This window comes from Crocodylus porosus, unplaced genomic scaffold (genome assembly GCF_001723895.1).
Source record: "Crocodylus porosus isolate Cpor-Errol unplaced genomic scaffold, CroPor_comp1, whole genome shotgun sequence".
Taxonomy (NCBI): Eukaryota; Metazoa; Chordata; order Crocodylia; family Crocodylidae; genus Crocodylus; species Crocodylus porosus.
This window is the reverse complement of record NW_017728935.1, coordinates 2,975,999-2,991,585: the sequence shown is the minus strand read 5'-3', so window position 1 is coordinate 2,991,585 and position 15,587 is coordinate 2,975,999. Positions and strand designations below refer to the sequence as shown.

Sequence of the window (15,587 nt, the reverse complement as noted above, 5' to 3'; positions counted from 1 at the left end):
CCCCGCCCCGCGCTTAGCCAGACGACTGCCCTGAGCCGCCATGCGGGCAGCGCGGCGGGGCTAGCGCGCGGGATCCCCTCACTTCCTGTCCCAAATGCCTTCCTTCCCGTCTGAGACACCTCATTTCCTGTGCCAAACGCTTTACTTGCTTAGACCCCGCGCTTCCCGTCCCAGCTGGCTGCCTAGACAGCCTCCTGACGCTGCCTTTGGAGCATCCCTCGGCCTGGCTTGTCCGGCGAGCTGGGCTGTGCCGCACGGCCTGGCGCTCGCCCTGTTTTATTTGTCCCACAGAGTCAGTTATGCCCTCCGTGGCCTCTCGAGGAAGGGCTGTTGGAGGCCAGGCGAAGTCCCCGGCGGCGTGACAAACAGGCCTGCGTTCAAAGGGGGTGGAGAGCGGCTGCTGAAGCACAGTGCAAAATGGGGTCTGCCCGGTTTCCTCCCCGCTGCTCCGCTCCCCCGTGCGGCCCCCGGCCTTTAAGGCCTGGGCCGTTGCGAGGCAGAGGCCATGCTGTCGCGACCAGGCTCCGTAGTGACCCCTTTCCCCCAAGAGCCTCCTGGCCCGGGACAAGGTGGCCGCGTTTAGCTTCTGCCGCCGGCGGCCCAGAGCGGCACCCGTCAATGACGTGCCGTGTACAAAAGACCTTTTTAAACTTGCTGCCTCCTTGTTTCATTTCATGGCAGAAGCGGGGGCCATATAGCAGTAAAAACGTTCACGTCATGACCCTTGCTGCCACCTGCTAATGCCCCAAACTGTCATTTTGAGCCTACAAACTGACCAACTATAAGCAATCATAATGCCTTGGGAGACAAGAGAAGAATTTGTTTTTTTTGTAGTGAGGGACTAGCCATAAACGCCTGTTGACTTTCTATTGCCATTTAGCATTTTGTGAGCCCTTCTCGTGCGCCTCCTCAAGCATCTCTTTTCTAAGCTGACTAGTCTCTCCTCCTGTGGCCCTTCTCTGGGCCTCGGAAAGGCGCTCCCCGACAGCCAGCCGGGTGCTGTGGCAGCCCGAGGCACCTGGAGAGTCTATCGAGGGTGCGGTGGGTGCTGGGAGGGATGCCGCCAGGATGCGTAGGAGAAACCCGGGGGTTGCAAACAGGACCCCGTGGTGTTATAAACGCTCTGAGCCGAGGTGCAGGTTTCTTCCTGCGCTCTTCCCACTAGAAGAGCAGCTTTGCTGTTTTTCCTACCATCAAAAAAAGAAGCGAAAGAGCCAACAGTTTCTGAGGGCAGCCGTGAGTCTAACGAGGGGGTTCTTGAGCCTAAAAAGGTTGAGAACCGCTGCTGTAGAAACACATGAGGCGATTATCCAGTGAGTCTTAATTCTCTGCCTCGCTGGCAAAGTGCCAGCGAGCTGCTCCATGTCCAAAGGGAAATTTCCACCAAACCCCTGAGAGCCTAGGAGGTGTTCCAGTACGCAAATATAAGCGAGGAAAGGAACATGCACAGTACCCCCAGGGATTGCTGCCCTCCCAAACCCACTACCTCCTGCGCAGGGTATATCCAGTGGTTCAACAACAGCAGCAATGTGAGCACACACTTGTTGACTTCCCCCCCCCGGACAAGCTGTTTGTTACTATACCTTCTTAGACAGGGTTCGCCATTGCTCTTAATCTGACTGCCCGGAGTCCTGACTCATGACTAGCGCTCCTGGAGTCAACGGTAATACAAACAATAATTATACTCCCTACACGCATGTTTAAACATGGGCTAGCCAGGGCTTCCCTGACCATTATGAACAGCGAGGGCTGAAGCACTTAAAAAGTGAGCAAATCAGAGACGCGCAAGCAACAGCTCGCTTTGTCCGATGCCAACACCAAGTGTTAGTGTGTTGTGAATTGGGATATTTTATGACTGTGCTAGCCAAGCTGCAGGGTTAAATTCTCTCCTGAAGTCACCAGAGTAGCAGAGGAGAGTTTTAATGCTAAATCGCAACATCAGGTGGATGCATTTTTTAAACAGGCTTTGAACAGGGCTCTTGGGAAAATACATTGGTTCCTTCCAGTGGGGAACCAGTGCAAGACTGCTGGGTGCCACAAGGATAGAAATTGCTTGTGTGTAGAAAGGAATTGATTCAGCAGGGAAATGCACCCTTGAGGAAGGGCTAACACCAGGACACCCTGGATACCTAAAAGGACTTAATGCATCCTCAGTCCAGCTGGTCCAGTTCAGAGTCAACTTCAGGAACAGTTGGGCGCAGTCTTTTGACAAGGACATTAGTTCTATACAGCTGACAAATTCTTTCCTTGCTTATCCCTATTGTTCTGTCTTGTCTACAACACTGGCTTTTTTGTGTGTGCGCAGCATGTAGCACAATGAGGGCCCAATCCTATTCGGAGCCTCCTGTCACTATTGAAATGCAAACAACAACAATCTGTTGGATTGAAGATTATATTGCAGTTTAGGCCCCCTTTGCGCCAGGACTGCAATGACTCATAGGCCCTCCTCATATGTTTTCAGCGTTCTAGCATGGCTTCTGTAACGGGCTTAGACAACAGATTGGGTCTGTCTGGTTAGGTGTTGCGACTGAGCCCTCCAGCCCAGATGGCCTGGTTCAAAGGATGTTTTCCTCTCCAGTATGAATAGACATAAGTGAGGAGAGAGAGTGAATGGCTCAGGAGGTGACAAAAGAAGCAGCAATACTACAGCTTGTGTTGCAAATTCACAGAGGAGGTAAAGAGAGGACAGGGGCCCCATGGTACAAAGTCCATAACAAGGAGCAGGCAAGATAACATTGCTGTGATTAACTTCACACCAAACCCAAACAGAGCAGATTAACTGTCACTGAGCCAAAGTTGAGAGAAGCGTTCCCAAGGAACAATAGTTCCCTCTGGAATGGCCTCCTCGCTGAATTACTTCTGCCTTTAGGGGCTCCTTTTGCTGTTTTTGGTGGGTTCACAGGGGCCCTTTTCTGTGCCCTTCACCTAGACACTTTCATATACCCCTCTTAGGTTCATTTAGGACTTAGGGCATGGGCAGACGAAATATCGACACTGCTGTAGCTTGCATTGCATCAGCTTAAAAAAAAGGAGCGGAGGAAAAACACCAACTCCAAACTGGGGTCATTACACCCAAGCCAGTGGAGAAGTATCCCTGAAAGAAGCATTATCCCTCAACTGTAGTAGGCAAAGAGGCTTTTGCTTATTCCCACCGCTTATTGGCGAGGCATAGCAATAAATGCTGACTATTTGACCTGTCCCAGTGTAGCAATACAGCTGTCTGTTCCTGATCCCAGTATTTTATTTAGCTATACAAAATACCTTAAGACTGGTGTAGGTCTGTCCAAGCCCGGGTGGATGCAAGGGTACAAATGCTATGGAACATAAATCGGTATGGCTATGAGACAGAGTGGTGTGCTAGATTTTCTTCTAAGCTTAGCCACAAATTTCCTATATGACTTGGGTCAAGTCACTTAACTGACATCATTGTGTCACCATCCATATTGCAGTAGAAGCCCTAGCTTTGCTGTCTGGTATTGTACAAATGTGTACCTTGACAACAGCTCATGCCCCATAGAGCTGACTAGGCAGATGTAAGACAAGAGGCAGATATAATAAGCAGATGGAGAGGAGCAGAAGGCATCTGAGAAATTATTATGAACAGCTTGATCACTAGCAGTGACACAGCCCGTCTGCCCAACCGTTGTTGAGGTTTCTGCCGGCTTCACGGCAGAAGTGACTTTTAAGGAAGGTGCCCCTTCTCTGTGCCTCAGTGTCCCCATCTCTAAAATGGCCTATAATCATCCTTGCCAAGACATCTCAGAACTGCGTACAATCTGCACACAAGAACAACAGTCACAGCTAAGAGAATTAAGAGAACAGAGGGAATGAAGCAACATATGGAGGGGGAGACGTGGATGATCGTAGAATAGGAGGTGGTAAGAAAAAACAGATATCGTGTACAGTTCTTCCCCTTGCAGGGTTAACATATCCCTTGAGCTCCATTGCTCATTTCCCTCCCTGCCTGCTGCTCTGATTCTCTGCCATTGGCTGGCTCTGTAGGTTTAAGCTAAAAAGCTCCATAATTAGAAGCTCGGCTGACACAGATCCAGTTTCCTGGGCAGGCAGATTAAAAAAAAAAAAAAAATCATCTCCCTAACTCAGATGTTTTCCTTTCGCTTTGCAGCACAAAATTTCCAGCGTTCGGCTGTGATTCTTCTTCCTGTGACCAGTCGCTGGAAGCAGGTGGAGAGGGGTGGAGAAGCTGCTGGCTGGCTGGCTGAGAGCTGGGACAAGACAGGGACGGGAAGTGGCAGCCGGGTCTCGTAAATTCAAGCAAATCTGTGCTCTCCGGGGATCCCACCCCTAGCTGCGCCCCTGGCACGGCGGGCAGCGGCAGGTAGGTGACTTGGAGCGGTGATTTGTAGGGGCCTGTTCCTTCAGGGGTGGCAGACTCGGGGCTGTGAAAGCAAAGAGAGCAGTGTCAGTCTGGCATCAAATAAAATGCCGGGACCAAAAAAAAAAAAAAAATACGGGAGTGGAAGAGAAATGGGCACTCCCTGCTTGGGAAGGCACTGAACATATGGGGGCAGGGGAGGGGCCTCTCTTTGCTTGCTTTCTCCCTTTAACAATGAAATCGCGTGGGGGGAGAAATACATTCCCCCACCCTCGTCTTCAGAAAGGCCCCTTCGGAGCGTGAGACTGCGTCCGCTCTATCACTGCCAGATCTCTGCTGTTCTTGGTTACAAAACCATTCGTGGGAGCTGGAGAGCAGACAGGTGGATGGACTTTTCAGGCTGCGTTCAGGAGAAGCTCTCTGAAAAAAAAATCTGCCCTGTGCTCCATTATGAGAACCTGTTTGCGGAGGGGTTCACACAGTAGAGCGTCATAGCTGGCAAAGAGGACCTAGCGCTACTAGCGCAGAACAGCAGAGTGCCTCAGGGGACTGGTAACACAGAGCTATTCCCTCATGGGTTACTACTCTGAATCTAGCTCGGATCAGCAGGGACCTAGAGTTGTTGCCATCTGACACCGGGTGTCTTGCGTGAAGTGGGTTCAGCGGGTCTCAGTCCGTTTCTCAGTGGGGCAGAACAGGCCAAGGACAAACCGGTCAACGGAGGCTACGCTCCCCCGTCTCTCCCCCTGCAAGAAGCAGCCCTGGAGAGATGTCCCGGGGAAGATTTCCGAAAAGAGTCCAAAGTTTTGGGCAAATCCGGCCATAATAATCACAATAAAAGCTGCCAGGTGCTGAGCGCTTAAAGAAACCTACCTCTTTTCATTTGGGCACAAGAATGGGAGGGGTAATGCGGCCCCTGCATGTGACGTTGGTCTGCACACAGTCCTGCTCTGTGGATAAGGAGGGGGGCGCTTCTGGGCTGCCAGTCTGGATTCTTTTGCCAGAAATCCTCTTACAGAAAAGACAAATCTGGAGATTGCTCTGCATATGAACAATCAGTCCTCCCCCCATACCGAGGCTTTAGCAGACAGGGTCCTTGCTGAGAACAAAAGTATTCAATCTAGATCTGCATATTCAAAAATAGCCTTTGATTTTGGGTGCCCAGCCTGAAACACCAGGGAGGAGCTGAGCTCCTACAGCTCTTGGCAACTTGACCTCCTCAATATTCAGCTCTTCTGGAATTCAGGCCCCCTGTGCCCCAAACTGGGCATCCAAAAATGAATGGTCACTTCTGGAAATGCAGGCATCAGCAAAGATGTAGCAAACAGGAAAAGGGTTCATGAAAGAGGTTGAGAATGGTTCTCGTTAGTTTGCAGTGGGAACCAAGGAACAAGTAGGTCTTGCTGAATGCAAATGAGCTGAGATGGGCGTACTGAAAGTTAATGTGACATGGGCATGAGAAAGCTGGAAACTCACTCGTGCCAGCCAGGCAACTGAGAGCTAATAGAGGCAAGCAAGGTGGTAATATCTCACATCGTTACAGGCTCCCAAAGTGCTTGACAAGGCCCTGTAACTATTGCTTGTCCCCATTTTACACACGGAGAAATTCAGAGCAAGGAAGTGCTTTCCCCTGTGTCATATTGCAGATCCAAGTGAGAAATATAACTCAGGAGGCCTGACTGGCCATTTTATGGTTGAAGCATTCAGGGGTAAAGCTGGGCCCACCCATGCACATGATTATATATGATGCATGTGTCACAGGCACGGCTGCTACTGGAATGCTGTATCCCTAAGTCCTGGGAAGAGCCGCTAGACTGATTAAAGGAGACTTTGAACGAGAGACTCAAGGAGCTCAATCTGTTGAGCTTTATGGCTTGAATGCAGTCCAGAAACACTTCCCTGGGGAAAGAAATGATCAGAGAAAGCCCGCCCGCGGTGGCAGATAAAGGCATAACCAGATCGAAAAGCTAAGAGCTGAAGCTAGACAAAACCAGAATAGAAAATCAGGCACAGGTTTGTAACACTGAGGGTAATTAGCCACCAGAGCAATTTTCCAAGGGTCATGGGAGGGATTTTCCATACCCAGAAACTTGTAACTCCAGAGCGGATGTTCTAAATTAAAAGAGCTGCCGGAGTTTCGGCTGCAATTAAAACTTGCGGGGGAGAGAGGAAGTCCTCTGCCTTGCCGGTTAGATGGGATGATCACCCTGGACCCTTGTAGTCATACTATTTATGAGCTTCAGGTCAGACTTGATCCCTAGACATGCTAGTCCTAGCGACAGGCACAGCAAGACAAGTAGCTCTCTGAAACGCTCTCCTCCGCCACCCTGGCTACTTCAGCTTCCCCCAGCCATTTGTCACCCCTTTCTAATGGAACAGGCCTGCAGAGTCTCACATTACAGCCCCTGGGGAAGGGATTAGGACATGGGAAAGGAAAAGAAAGGCTGAGGCACTGGGGAGAGGAAGGTGGTAAAGACCTGGGCGGAGGAACAGAAGGAAAGAGACCGGTAGACGCTGCCTGGCTCGTTAGCATGGTCTCCTGTTTGTTCCTGTCACCCCATCTGGTGCTAATCCCGGGAGTTGTTCACAACCCAGCTGATAGCCAGCTTGATTGATTGGATGCATAATATGTAAACACCGGGTAGGACTCCAGGGGTGAGATTAATCTCCAGCCTCATCTAATTGATTTCTGCTAGCCAGGAATGCTGCCCTTTCAGGTGTCTCCTAAACTATGCTTATTGTTCTGGTGCAAGGTCCCATCCTGAGGCCCCTAGAATTAGATGTCTGGCTAGTAGCCACTCCCAGGTGGGGACAATTGTGGTATAAGGACAGTCCCTGGGGAACCGGGCTGCGATCACATGTTGAACTGCAGGGATGGAAGATGTTGTGAGCCCAGGCCCTAGGCAGAAGCCGCGTGAGTGAGGATGCTCCTAGAGGAATGATGCCCAGGGAGTTTGCTGTGTGGCAGGTCCTGTTCAGGGATTACGGGAAAAACAAAAAACTGTTCCAGAAACTCACCTGAATTATTTGCACTGTTGCAGCATCAAGAGGATGTAATGAACATCAGGCCTTGTTATGCTAAGCACTGCACTGACATATAGGGAAGCAAAGTCCCTGCCCCAAGAACCACGACGTAGTCTATATAGACGAGACAAAAAGGAGGTGGGAAGGATAATAGGAATTTCAGTCACCCCCACTGTGTAGTCAGGCAAGCAGAAGCAGAGGAAGGGAGAGACTTGATCCACGTGGTAAAGCAGGTCAACAACAGAAGAGAACCAGATCTTCTGCCCAGCTCAGGGGCTGAGCAATGCTCCCTAAAACAATCCCCACCCACCAGCTTCGCTTGAGAAGTGCTGGGCTCTTTCTTGCAAGGACACTGAATCTGTCATCTGCAAAACAGCCCAGCTGCAGGTCCATTTGGCCATAGGATCCGCATGGCAGTCAGATGCATTTGTCTCCATGGCCCTCACAAGAACCATCCCTCTGAACAAAAACCACAAGCCTCTTCCCCTCCTTCCCGCTTTACTGTGAATGATGGACCTGCCACCTGGTTGCTGTTGTTTCCCTGAGAGCAGGCTTTTTATTTTTCCTCCTGTTTACCAGCCAGCCTGCTGAGTTAATTATTGACCCAGGTTCCTACAGGGAAACCTGAGCCTCCAGGCTAATTACAGTGGAGGGGATGTCTCTCAGGCCCTGAGTGAAGCATGAGGCCGCCAAGGAGATTCCAAGGAGCGCTGATGTTTGACTGCAAAGACCGCAGCGCCTTGAGCTCTCTGCGCAGCGCTCCCTTCCTTGGACTCCTGTGCGCAGGTGGACAATGGCACCGCATGGGAACACTTAGAATTGCAGGCTCTTCCGAAAAGAGTCCGAAGGGGTGGGAACGCAATATATTTTCCACACTTATAAGGCTGATCCTACTGTTTCTATGCCTCAAAAAGGGGCACGTTATGCAGGGATCTGGTAAGAGTGCAGTGGGATGAGGGGCACAAGCTGGACTAAAAGGACGAGACTGAAGCTTATTGAGCAGAGGGGCCTATCAGAGGACAAAGCTGCTCTTTGGAAAGGACTCGGGAGCACAGAGAAGCACGCTCGTGGGCAAGGGCAGGGGCTGGCAGCATAAAAGCACCTGCCCGGTGCACAGAAGTGGACACTGGTGCATGCGGAGCTTGTGGAAAGGATACGGCAGAGGTCTCTGTGTCAGGACTGCCAGATGCAGCAGGGCACATAGCACAGGGCCTGCAACTCCAAAGCAGCCTGTTGGCTTGGGCACAGAGCCTGCTGGCCTTGGAGCAACAGCCTAAGAATTAGTGTCACTTACGGGCGGCGAAAAGTTCAAAGTGGCCCTACGCTATAGCAGTATAGTGCTTGGAGAATCCATCAATCAAAGCACCTTAAACCCCAGCTCTGCATGTGGCCATGGGAGCGTGCTGACCTGGTGAAATCTCTCACAGCAGGTGCTGCATGTCCAGCTCTTGCCTCTTTCTTTCGGGCCAGGTGGAGCAAGGGGCAATGTGCCAATCCCTCTCCCTAAAGTCCTCGTCACGGGGCACGTTCGTTCCTTGGCTTGGTCATGAGGACAGAGCTCCTGGTGAGTTGTGGTTCTGCTCACCCACCCCTGCTCCGCTTCCTCAGCCTCAACCTCTCTGTCGCTGAGCGCCGGGACCGGAAACCCAGCAGCAGAGCATCGGCGCTGGGAAGGCGTCCAAGGAGCCACAGGAGCCGAACCAGCCACCGAGTTGTCCTCTCACTTTTGTTTTGGAAACTGAAGCGAGGAAGGAAGTGAGAAGTGAAACAGGGGCAGGGGGGATGGGGCTGTTTTGCACAGTGTAATCATTAGCTGAGAGATGCGCAGGCTGGGTTGGAGGGAACAATAGCTAATACCAGAGCTGTGATGGCTCAAAGAAAAAAAACAAGCCATTTTCCACTGAGCTGGAATAGCCTCAACCACCTCCTGCTGCTCCTCTGAGTGATGTGCCACTAAATCCCCGGGATAACGGTGCCCGCAGTCAACACGTGGGGAAGTCTCTGCTTGGGACAGAGTCCATGGCCCGTGCTTGTCGTGGAGCCAGCATCCAGTCCATGCGGGCAGAGGAAACCAGTTCAGGCTCTTTCTAACCTCGAGGGGCTGCTCCGTTTGGCCTCCTGCCACTGGTTCTTCCTTACAGGCAACAGCCATTGCTCTCTCTACGAGCCAGTAGCTCTCACTTTGCAAAGCAACACGCACCCTTCCAAGGCCATTGGATAAACCAGCAGCTCCCCCAAATAAAAGCCAGCATTTCTGTTCTCTGTAGATAGCTGTGCAAGGTCTCGCCAGTTTCCCAGGAGAATTGTGCTTTTGTCTCTGCTTTCCGGTACCCAGCCCCCGCACCCCCCTGCAAGAACGCCAAACCCCTGCCCTGCCTTACAGCCTCTCACCAAAACTCTCCAGCCAATTTTGGCCTGCTATGGCTGGGAGTCACTTCGCCTGCCACTGAATCCACCTGCCTCTGGGTGAGTGTAAGAGTGAAGGCTGGAGGGAAGCCACATGTTTTCTCCGGATACCACACGTATATACAAGAGGCTCCATTATCAGTTCCACGTGGCAGCGGACATACAGAATTAGGCATGCATTAGATTGGTTCTGTATAAAATCCGTATGGGCAGGGACACCAGACCACCTCCAAATGCTACTGAGCACTAGATGACGTCTGTACTGAAAAGAGACTCTTGGAGCAGTAACGGTTGTGGGTGGGTTGAGACCCGAGACACCATCAGCCCTTGTTCCATACAGTCATGGGAGGTACTACACCATGGCTTTAGACCTACTCTGATAGCCAGCGCTTCCTCCCCTCTGTGCAGAGCCGCCAGCCACTCCAGATATTCTCTCTCATTACAGGCCTTTTCCTTCTTGCTCTAGAGTTCGTCAGCTCTCTCCTCCTACTCATGTCCCTGCCGAGCCCCGCGTGGCCCCAGAGAGACGTGCCGCCTTGCAGTGGGACACAAGCTGGTCTCCCTCCCACCTCCTCCTCGGACAGTGACTCTGGCTGTGCCTTGGAAGAGTACCTGGAGCCCGCAGGAGACTCTGCCCCAACAGAGGTAGGCAAGAGCCCTTCCACCGACGCCCGATAGCAGCCCGTTCTCCTCTGATTCGGTTCTTGGGGCTGGCTTCATTTGGCTGGGACTCGCCCCTGGTGTTTGAGCACGGGTTGCTGCGTGTGGTTGCTGGGCCCCCTTTTCTTGCATGCAGCTCAGCGCAAACCTGTCTCTTTTCTGGACCGCTCACAGCCGTCTCCAGCTGAGAGGCCGTCAGGACTGCTTGTGCCCCAGCCTGGGGCCACGCATTGCAGGCCTCAGGCCGGGGGTCCCACAGACAGCTCTGCCGCTGCGCCGACACTCATTCTCTTCCTGGCAGCCCTTCTGCCATGGGCTCAGCACAGTGTCTGGGAGAGCAAAGGAGACAGTGGCTGAAAATGGCTCCAGTTATGCCTCTTCACGATTGCTGTTGCTCAACTGGCTTCCTTGGCCAGGCACCAGAGATCAAGTGGGAGATGCAGGTGCACGTAGCTAGTTGTACAGATGGGTAGGAGGTAGAAGCTGGGAGTGCTCTGCCAGCACCTCTCATGCAGCCCTGCCCATGCGTTTAGGCTGCCCGGGGTGGAGAAACAAATAGCCCCAGGCTCCAGGTTGAGACCATCCCACCCTCTTCACTTGGGCCCCATCTCTCTTCCATGCACAGATCTGCACTCTCCATTTCCCCAAGGTCAGCAAGGGGGTACTGGGGCAACGTAGCTGGAGCTGCAGTCCTTCAGCATCTCTCTCCCATTTGACTTTCCAGGCATCCCTGTGCTTGGACTCTCCTTCAGCCAAGAGCGTCCCAGTTGCTGTTGCAAACCAGCACCGGATCAAAGCCCTGCTGCAGCAGTTGCCCCCTCAGGACTGTGATGTAAGCTTGGCAGAAGATTTCCATCAGGACTCTGCACTTTCCCTACCTCCTGCAGCCATCTCGCTCTTCCATACCATGCTGGCTTGGTACTCTCTGCTATTCCAGCCCCAGCCCCCTCCCCACAGATCTTTCCTAGCACCTCAACACTGCTCTGGGGCATGTGGCCATTTCAACCTGGGCATGCCAGGACAGCTCCTCAATCCTGCTTTTCCAGCCCTGCTGCTACCCCAGGTCCCCACTCCTCAGGTTCAGCCACTGTCTCATTCCTGGCTTGCAGCCTCCTGGCTCTGATGCCAGATTCTGCCCCGTGGACAGGTGCCCAAGGTGGCCAAGGCTGTGACCCTCCAGACAAACTTCTTGCACTTGCACCCGTTCTGGGATGCTTTACTCACCAAGGCAGTGTCCACTTTGGAGCACAGGTCTGCAGGGGTGATGGAGAAGTTTATCAACCTCCTGGCCCCTTCTGGTTCCTCTACAGGAGAGGTACTGCCCTGGCCTTGGGGAGGAGGAGAGGCAACAGCTGGAAGCATTCAGCACCCAACGTAGGCAGGAAGCCCTGGGGCAGGGATCTGTGTGCCCTGTGCCACCCGCCAGCCATGAGTGTCTTTGCAAGAAGGTAAGATGTCTCTCCCAGGCCTGCTCCCACCTCCTGTGTCCCCAGCAGCTGGAATTCATCAGCCGCTGCAGCAATGCCCCTTCTCCCAGGCCCCAGGGCCCAGGAAGCAGCTTGAATGACTACGCCCATTTGCCTTACAGTGCGGCAAGAGGATGAACAAAGGCGACCCAGGGGTGTTTGCCTCCCGGCTGGGGGATCACTGCTGCTGGCATCCCTCCTGCTTCGTCTGCCACTCCTGCCGCCAGCCCCTTGTGGACCTCATCTACTTCCACCAGGACGGGAGCATCTACTGCGGCCGGCACCACGCAGAGCTCTTCAGGCCACGCTGTGCCTCGTGTGATCAGGTAAGTAGGCAAGAAGTTACACAGGCATAGGCGTGGAATCGTGGGCACCCAAAGGCTGCAACTAATGAAGTGAGCTACAGCTCATGAAAGCTTGTGCTGTATTTTATATATATATATATATATACACACACACACACACACACATATATAAATATACCTATATATATACACGTATGTATAAAGAAGAGGGTAGATTTGCACCTTATAGACTAAACCAAGCAGATACATACACAAACATGCATGCACATATATATATATGCATGTATGTGTGTGTGTGTGTACATATGTATACACAGGTGTATCCACTTGGTTAGCCTATAAGATGCAAATCTACTCTGTCTTTAACGTGCCTAACTATGTCTCACCTTATCTCAGGCCTAGGTCTGGCTGGACCTATGTCCTGTTCCTATCCACAGTGCTTTAGAGGAAGGTTAAGATCCCAGAGGTCTGAGTACCACTGCCTCGAGGGCTCGGGGCTGCGGGGTTCAGCACCACCTGCCTTGTTCCCCTACAGCTGATCTTTGCGGCCAAATGCATCGAGGCGGAGGGCCGGCGCTGGCACGTGGAGCACTTCTGCTGCCTGGAGTGTGACCTGCCTCTTGGCGGGCGGCGCTATGTCATGAAGAGCGGCAGACCCTGCTGCTGCAGCTGCTTTGAGAGCCTCTACGCCGAGCTCTGCCAGGCCTGCGGGGAGCTCATCGGTACATCCCGGGATCTTGGGAAATCGAGAAGGCTGAAAGGTCCCCTCAGCTCTGCCGTGTGGGGGCTTAGAGCTAAACGGGAGGGGGTAGCAGGGGGGGCTGCCCTGGGAAAGGCAGCTGGTTTGTGCATGGGCTCCTGTGGGGAAGGAGCCAGCTGCTCATGGCTTTGTCCCTCAGGCGCTGACAGCGAGCAGGCCACCCACCAAGGCCAGCACTGGCACGCCCGTCCCTCCTGCTTCTGCTGTAGCTCCTGCCGCAAGCCACTGCTGGGAGAGCAGCTCACCTCCCGCCACGGCCTCCCATACTGCTCGGAGACCTGCAGCCGGGAGAAGGAGCATGCCTCGTCCTCCTCCACGGCCTCAGACTCCTCCGACTCGGCTTTCCTCTCCACACCCTCTCCCGACTCCACGCCTGTCCCCAGAGCCAGCCGCAGCGGCAGCCGGAGCAGCCCCATGCCCACCCCAGCCGCAGACAGGGATGCCTGCAAACCAGGGGCTGCAGCTGACGGTACGGTTGTCCACAATCAGCTTGCAATGGCACGGGGCTGAGGAACCAGGATTTCTTTCTAGCAGTGTTTCCCATCTGCCGGTTCACCCCCATCCTGTCCTTGGCAGCAGTCACTGGGGGGGCCTACGTCAGCTCCAGCTCAGGACAGCCCAGATCATCCGGCCATTAGCTTGTGCTGACAGGCTGGCTCGAGTGGGGGTGCGAGTGTCCCGGGCCTGTCTCTTCTCACTTAATTCCCTCTCCCTGTTGCAGGGGCAGAGGAGCCTTCAGCCCAGACCGGCATCCACCCTGCCTTCCGGAGCCAGGATGACCAGGGAGCCCTTTTCAGAGAGAGGGGCAAGGGAGCTACCTCTGTTAGTGCCTTTGGACAGGCAGCTGCTGCCTCCCTGGAGCAGGATCTGTCATCAACGCGGCCCCACTGTGAAGTGGATCAGAGTGTGCTCGGAGCCTCACCTGTCCCCACCGGAGACCCCCAGGCAGACATCAGTGCCCTGTACCTGGGTGCCAGCCCCGCAGCAGACTCCAGTGTGACTGTCCTGCAGAGCCTTGCACCCCCCGAGCAAGCGCTGCGGCACTGGGATGCCGAGGAGGAGGACGACTCACGGTGCCCGACCTGCTCCTCCTCCTCAGACTCAGAGCAGGAGGGCTTCTTCTTTGGCGAGCCAATCCCCATGCCTGGGACAGGGCGCCCTGCCACCCCCAGCTGGGAGCACAGCAACCTTGCCCCGGCACCTGGGAAGGCAGCCAGGCTGCGAGCAAGCAGCAAGCACTGCAGCATTTCCTAACACGGACCAGGCTCAGCACAAGGGAGCAGTTTCCTGCACCGTGGAAAGGGGGAGCGGAGAAAACGGGGATCACAGGGCACAGGGGAATCCACCAGGAACGCCCCAGCAGGCGCACCTGGGACACAACCCGTGTTCTGGCCCCACGTGTTGTCCCTTGAGTGGGAGGAGTGCAGAGCAGCAACAATAGCCTCCAGGGTCCTCCGGACAGACCCAGGGCTGGGATATGGACGTGCTGGTCTCGATCTCTCAGTGCTGGACTCAGGCTTCGGACACGTGCCAAGCTTTCAGTGCATTTTACAAGTGTGTTTGGAACAAGCCCAAGCACAGATGGAGATAAGCCTCTGGGGTCCTTTCACTGGCAGGCTCCTAACGGCTGTTCTGCAGGGCTGTCCCCATTGTTCCTGTAACAGGATGAACAGGTAAAGGTAGCTGGGCAAGGGCAGGTAGGCAGCCCAGCCCTTGTGGGAGCCCAATGCCTTCACTGGCTTGCATCAGGCTGGGAAGACAATAGCCCTTTGAGAGTCCTTGGCCCTGCTTCCCCGTCACAGCTGAGACCTGAAGAGCGACTGTGCCTCCTTTCCCCTCGGAAATCCCTTCCCTGCCTTGGCTCTGCCTCCCGGCACTGGAGTTCACACAGATCCTCTGGGGGCAGGACCCTGATGGCACAACCCGGGCACCCAGCCTGAGGTGCCTAGAGGGAAGCGACTCTCCAGAAGGCCTGGCCGAGTCCTGCAGGAGATAGGTGAGCGTGGGGATGGCAAGGCCCCTTCCTCGCATAACGCCGCTGTTGACTCTGGGTGCGGAGTGTGCACCCGCAGCAAAGCCCCCTTGAATGCAGACAACCGGACGCTGGTTCTGGGATCTCACAACATCCCCCTCCCCCTTCCAAGCTAAGCTATGAGACTCCTTCCACCCCACAGTGCAAGGGCGCTTAACTGGGGCAGGCTGGGAGAATGTCTCAGTGTTATACACACAGGCTCCTAAGCCTCATCTCCATCAATAAAGCTCAACGTGGATCTCAGCTGCTGCATGTGCAAGTGAAGCAGGCCCCACCTAGGCCAGGCACTGCTCTCACCTGACAGCTGGTTGCAGGTGGGAGACTGCAAGAGCCTCCCAAGGTGGGACAGCCGGACAGGGCAGGCAGCCATAGCCCCTGTACTCATCCATAGCGCCTATGAGACATTCTTGCTGCTGAAGCCAGCAGCACAACATCCTGGGTTAGGCAGAGCTCAGTAGACTGGAGCCAGCCCTGGCCTGGGACGACAAGGAGCAGAGCAGGAGGATGCTGGCTGTGCCTCCACGCAGCTGCCCAGGGCTCCAGCATCCGCTGAAGCCAGATTTCAAGAGAGCCCTTAACAGCCTCCCAGTCACAACCC

The 15,587-nt window shown here is 54.1% G+C and overlaps 1 protein-coding gene across 2 annotated transcripts; it reads left to right on the top strand.

The window, feature by feature from the left end:
• Positions 1 to 3,718: 3,718 nt before the first annotated feature.
• PRICKLE4 (prickle planar cell polarity protein 4) lies at positions 3,719 to 15,232 on the top strand. Of its 2 annotated transcripts, XM_019546650.1 has the most exons (9): positions 3,719 to 3,998; positions 4,127 to 4,339; positions 10,233 to 10,411; positions 11,151 to 11,258; positions 11,737 to 11,874; positions 12,015 to 12,218; positions 12,733 to 12,919; positions 13,097 to 13,426; positions 13,679 to 15,232. In XM_019546650.1, the coding sequence occupies exons 3-9, from the start codon at positions 10,259 to 10,261 to the stop codon at positions 14,209 to 14,211; spliced, it is 1,653 nt and encodes a 550-aa protein (XP_019402195.1). In that variant the 5' UTR covers positions 3,719 to 3,998; positions 4,127 to 4,339; positions 10,233 to 10,258; the 3' UTR covers positions 14,212 to 15,232. The 2 variants fall into 2 exon arrangements, with proteins under 2 accessions (XP_019402195.1, XP_019402194.1); XM_019546649.1 differs by lacking the exon at positions 3,719 to 3,998 and having other exon boundaries at positions 4,005 to 4,339.
• Positions 15,233 to 15,587: the final 355 nt, after the last annotated feature.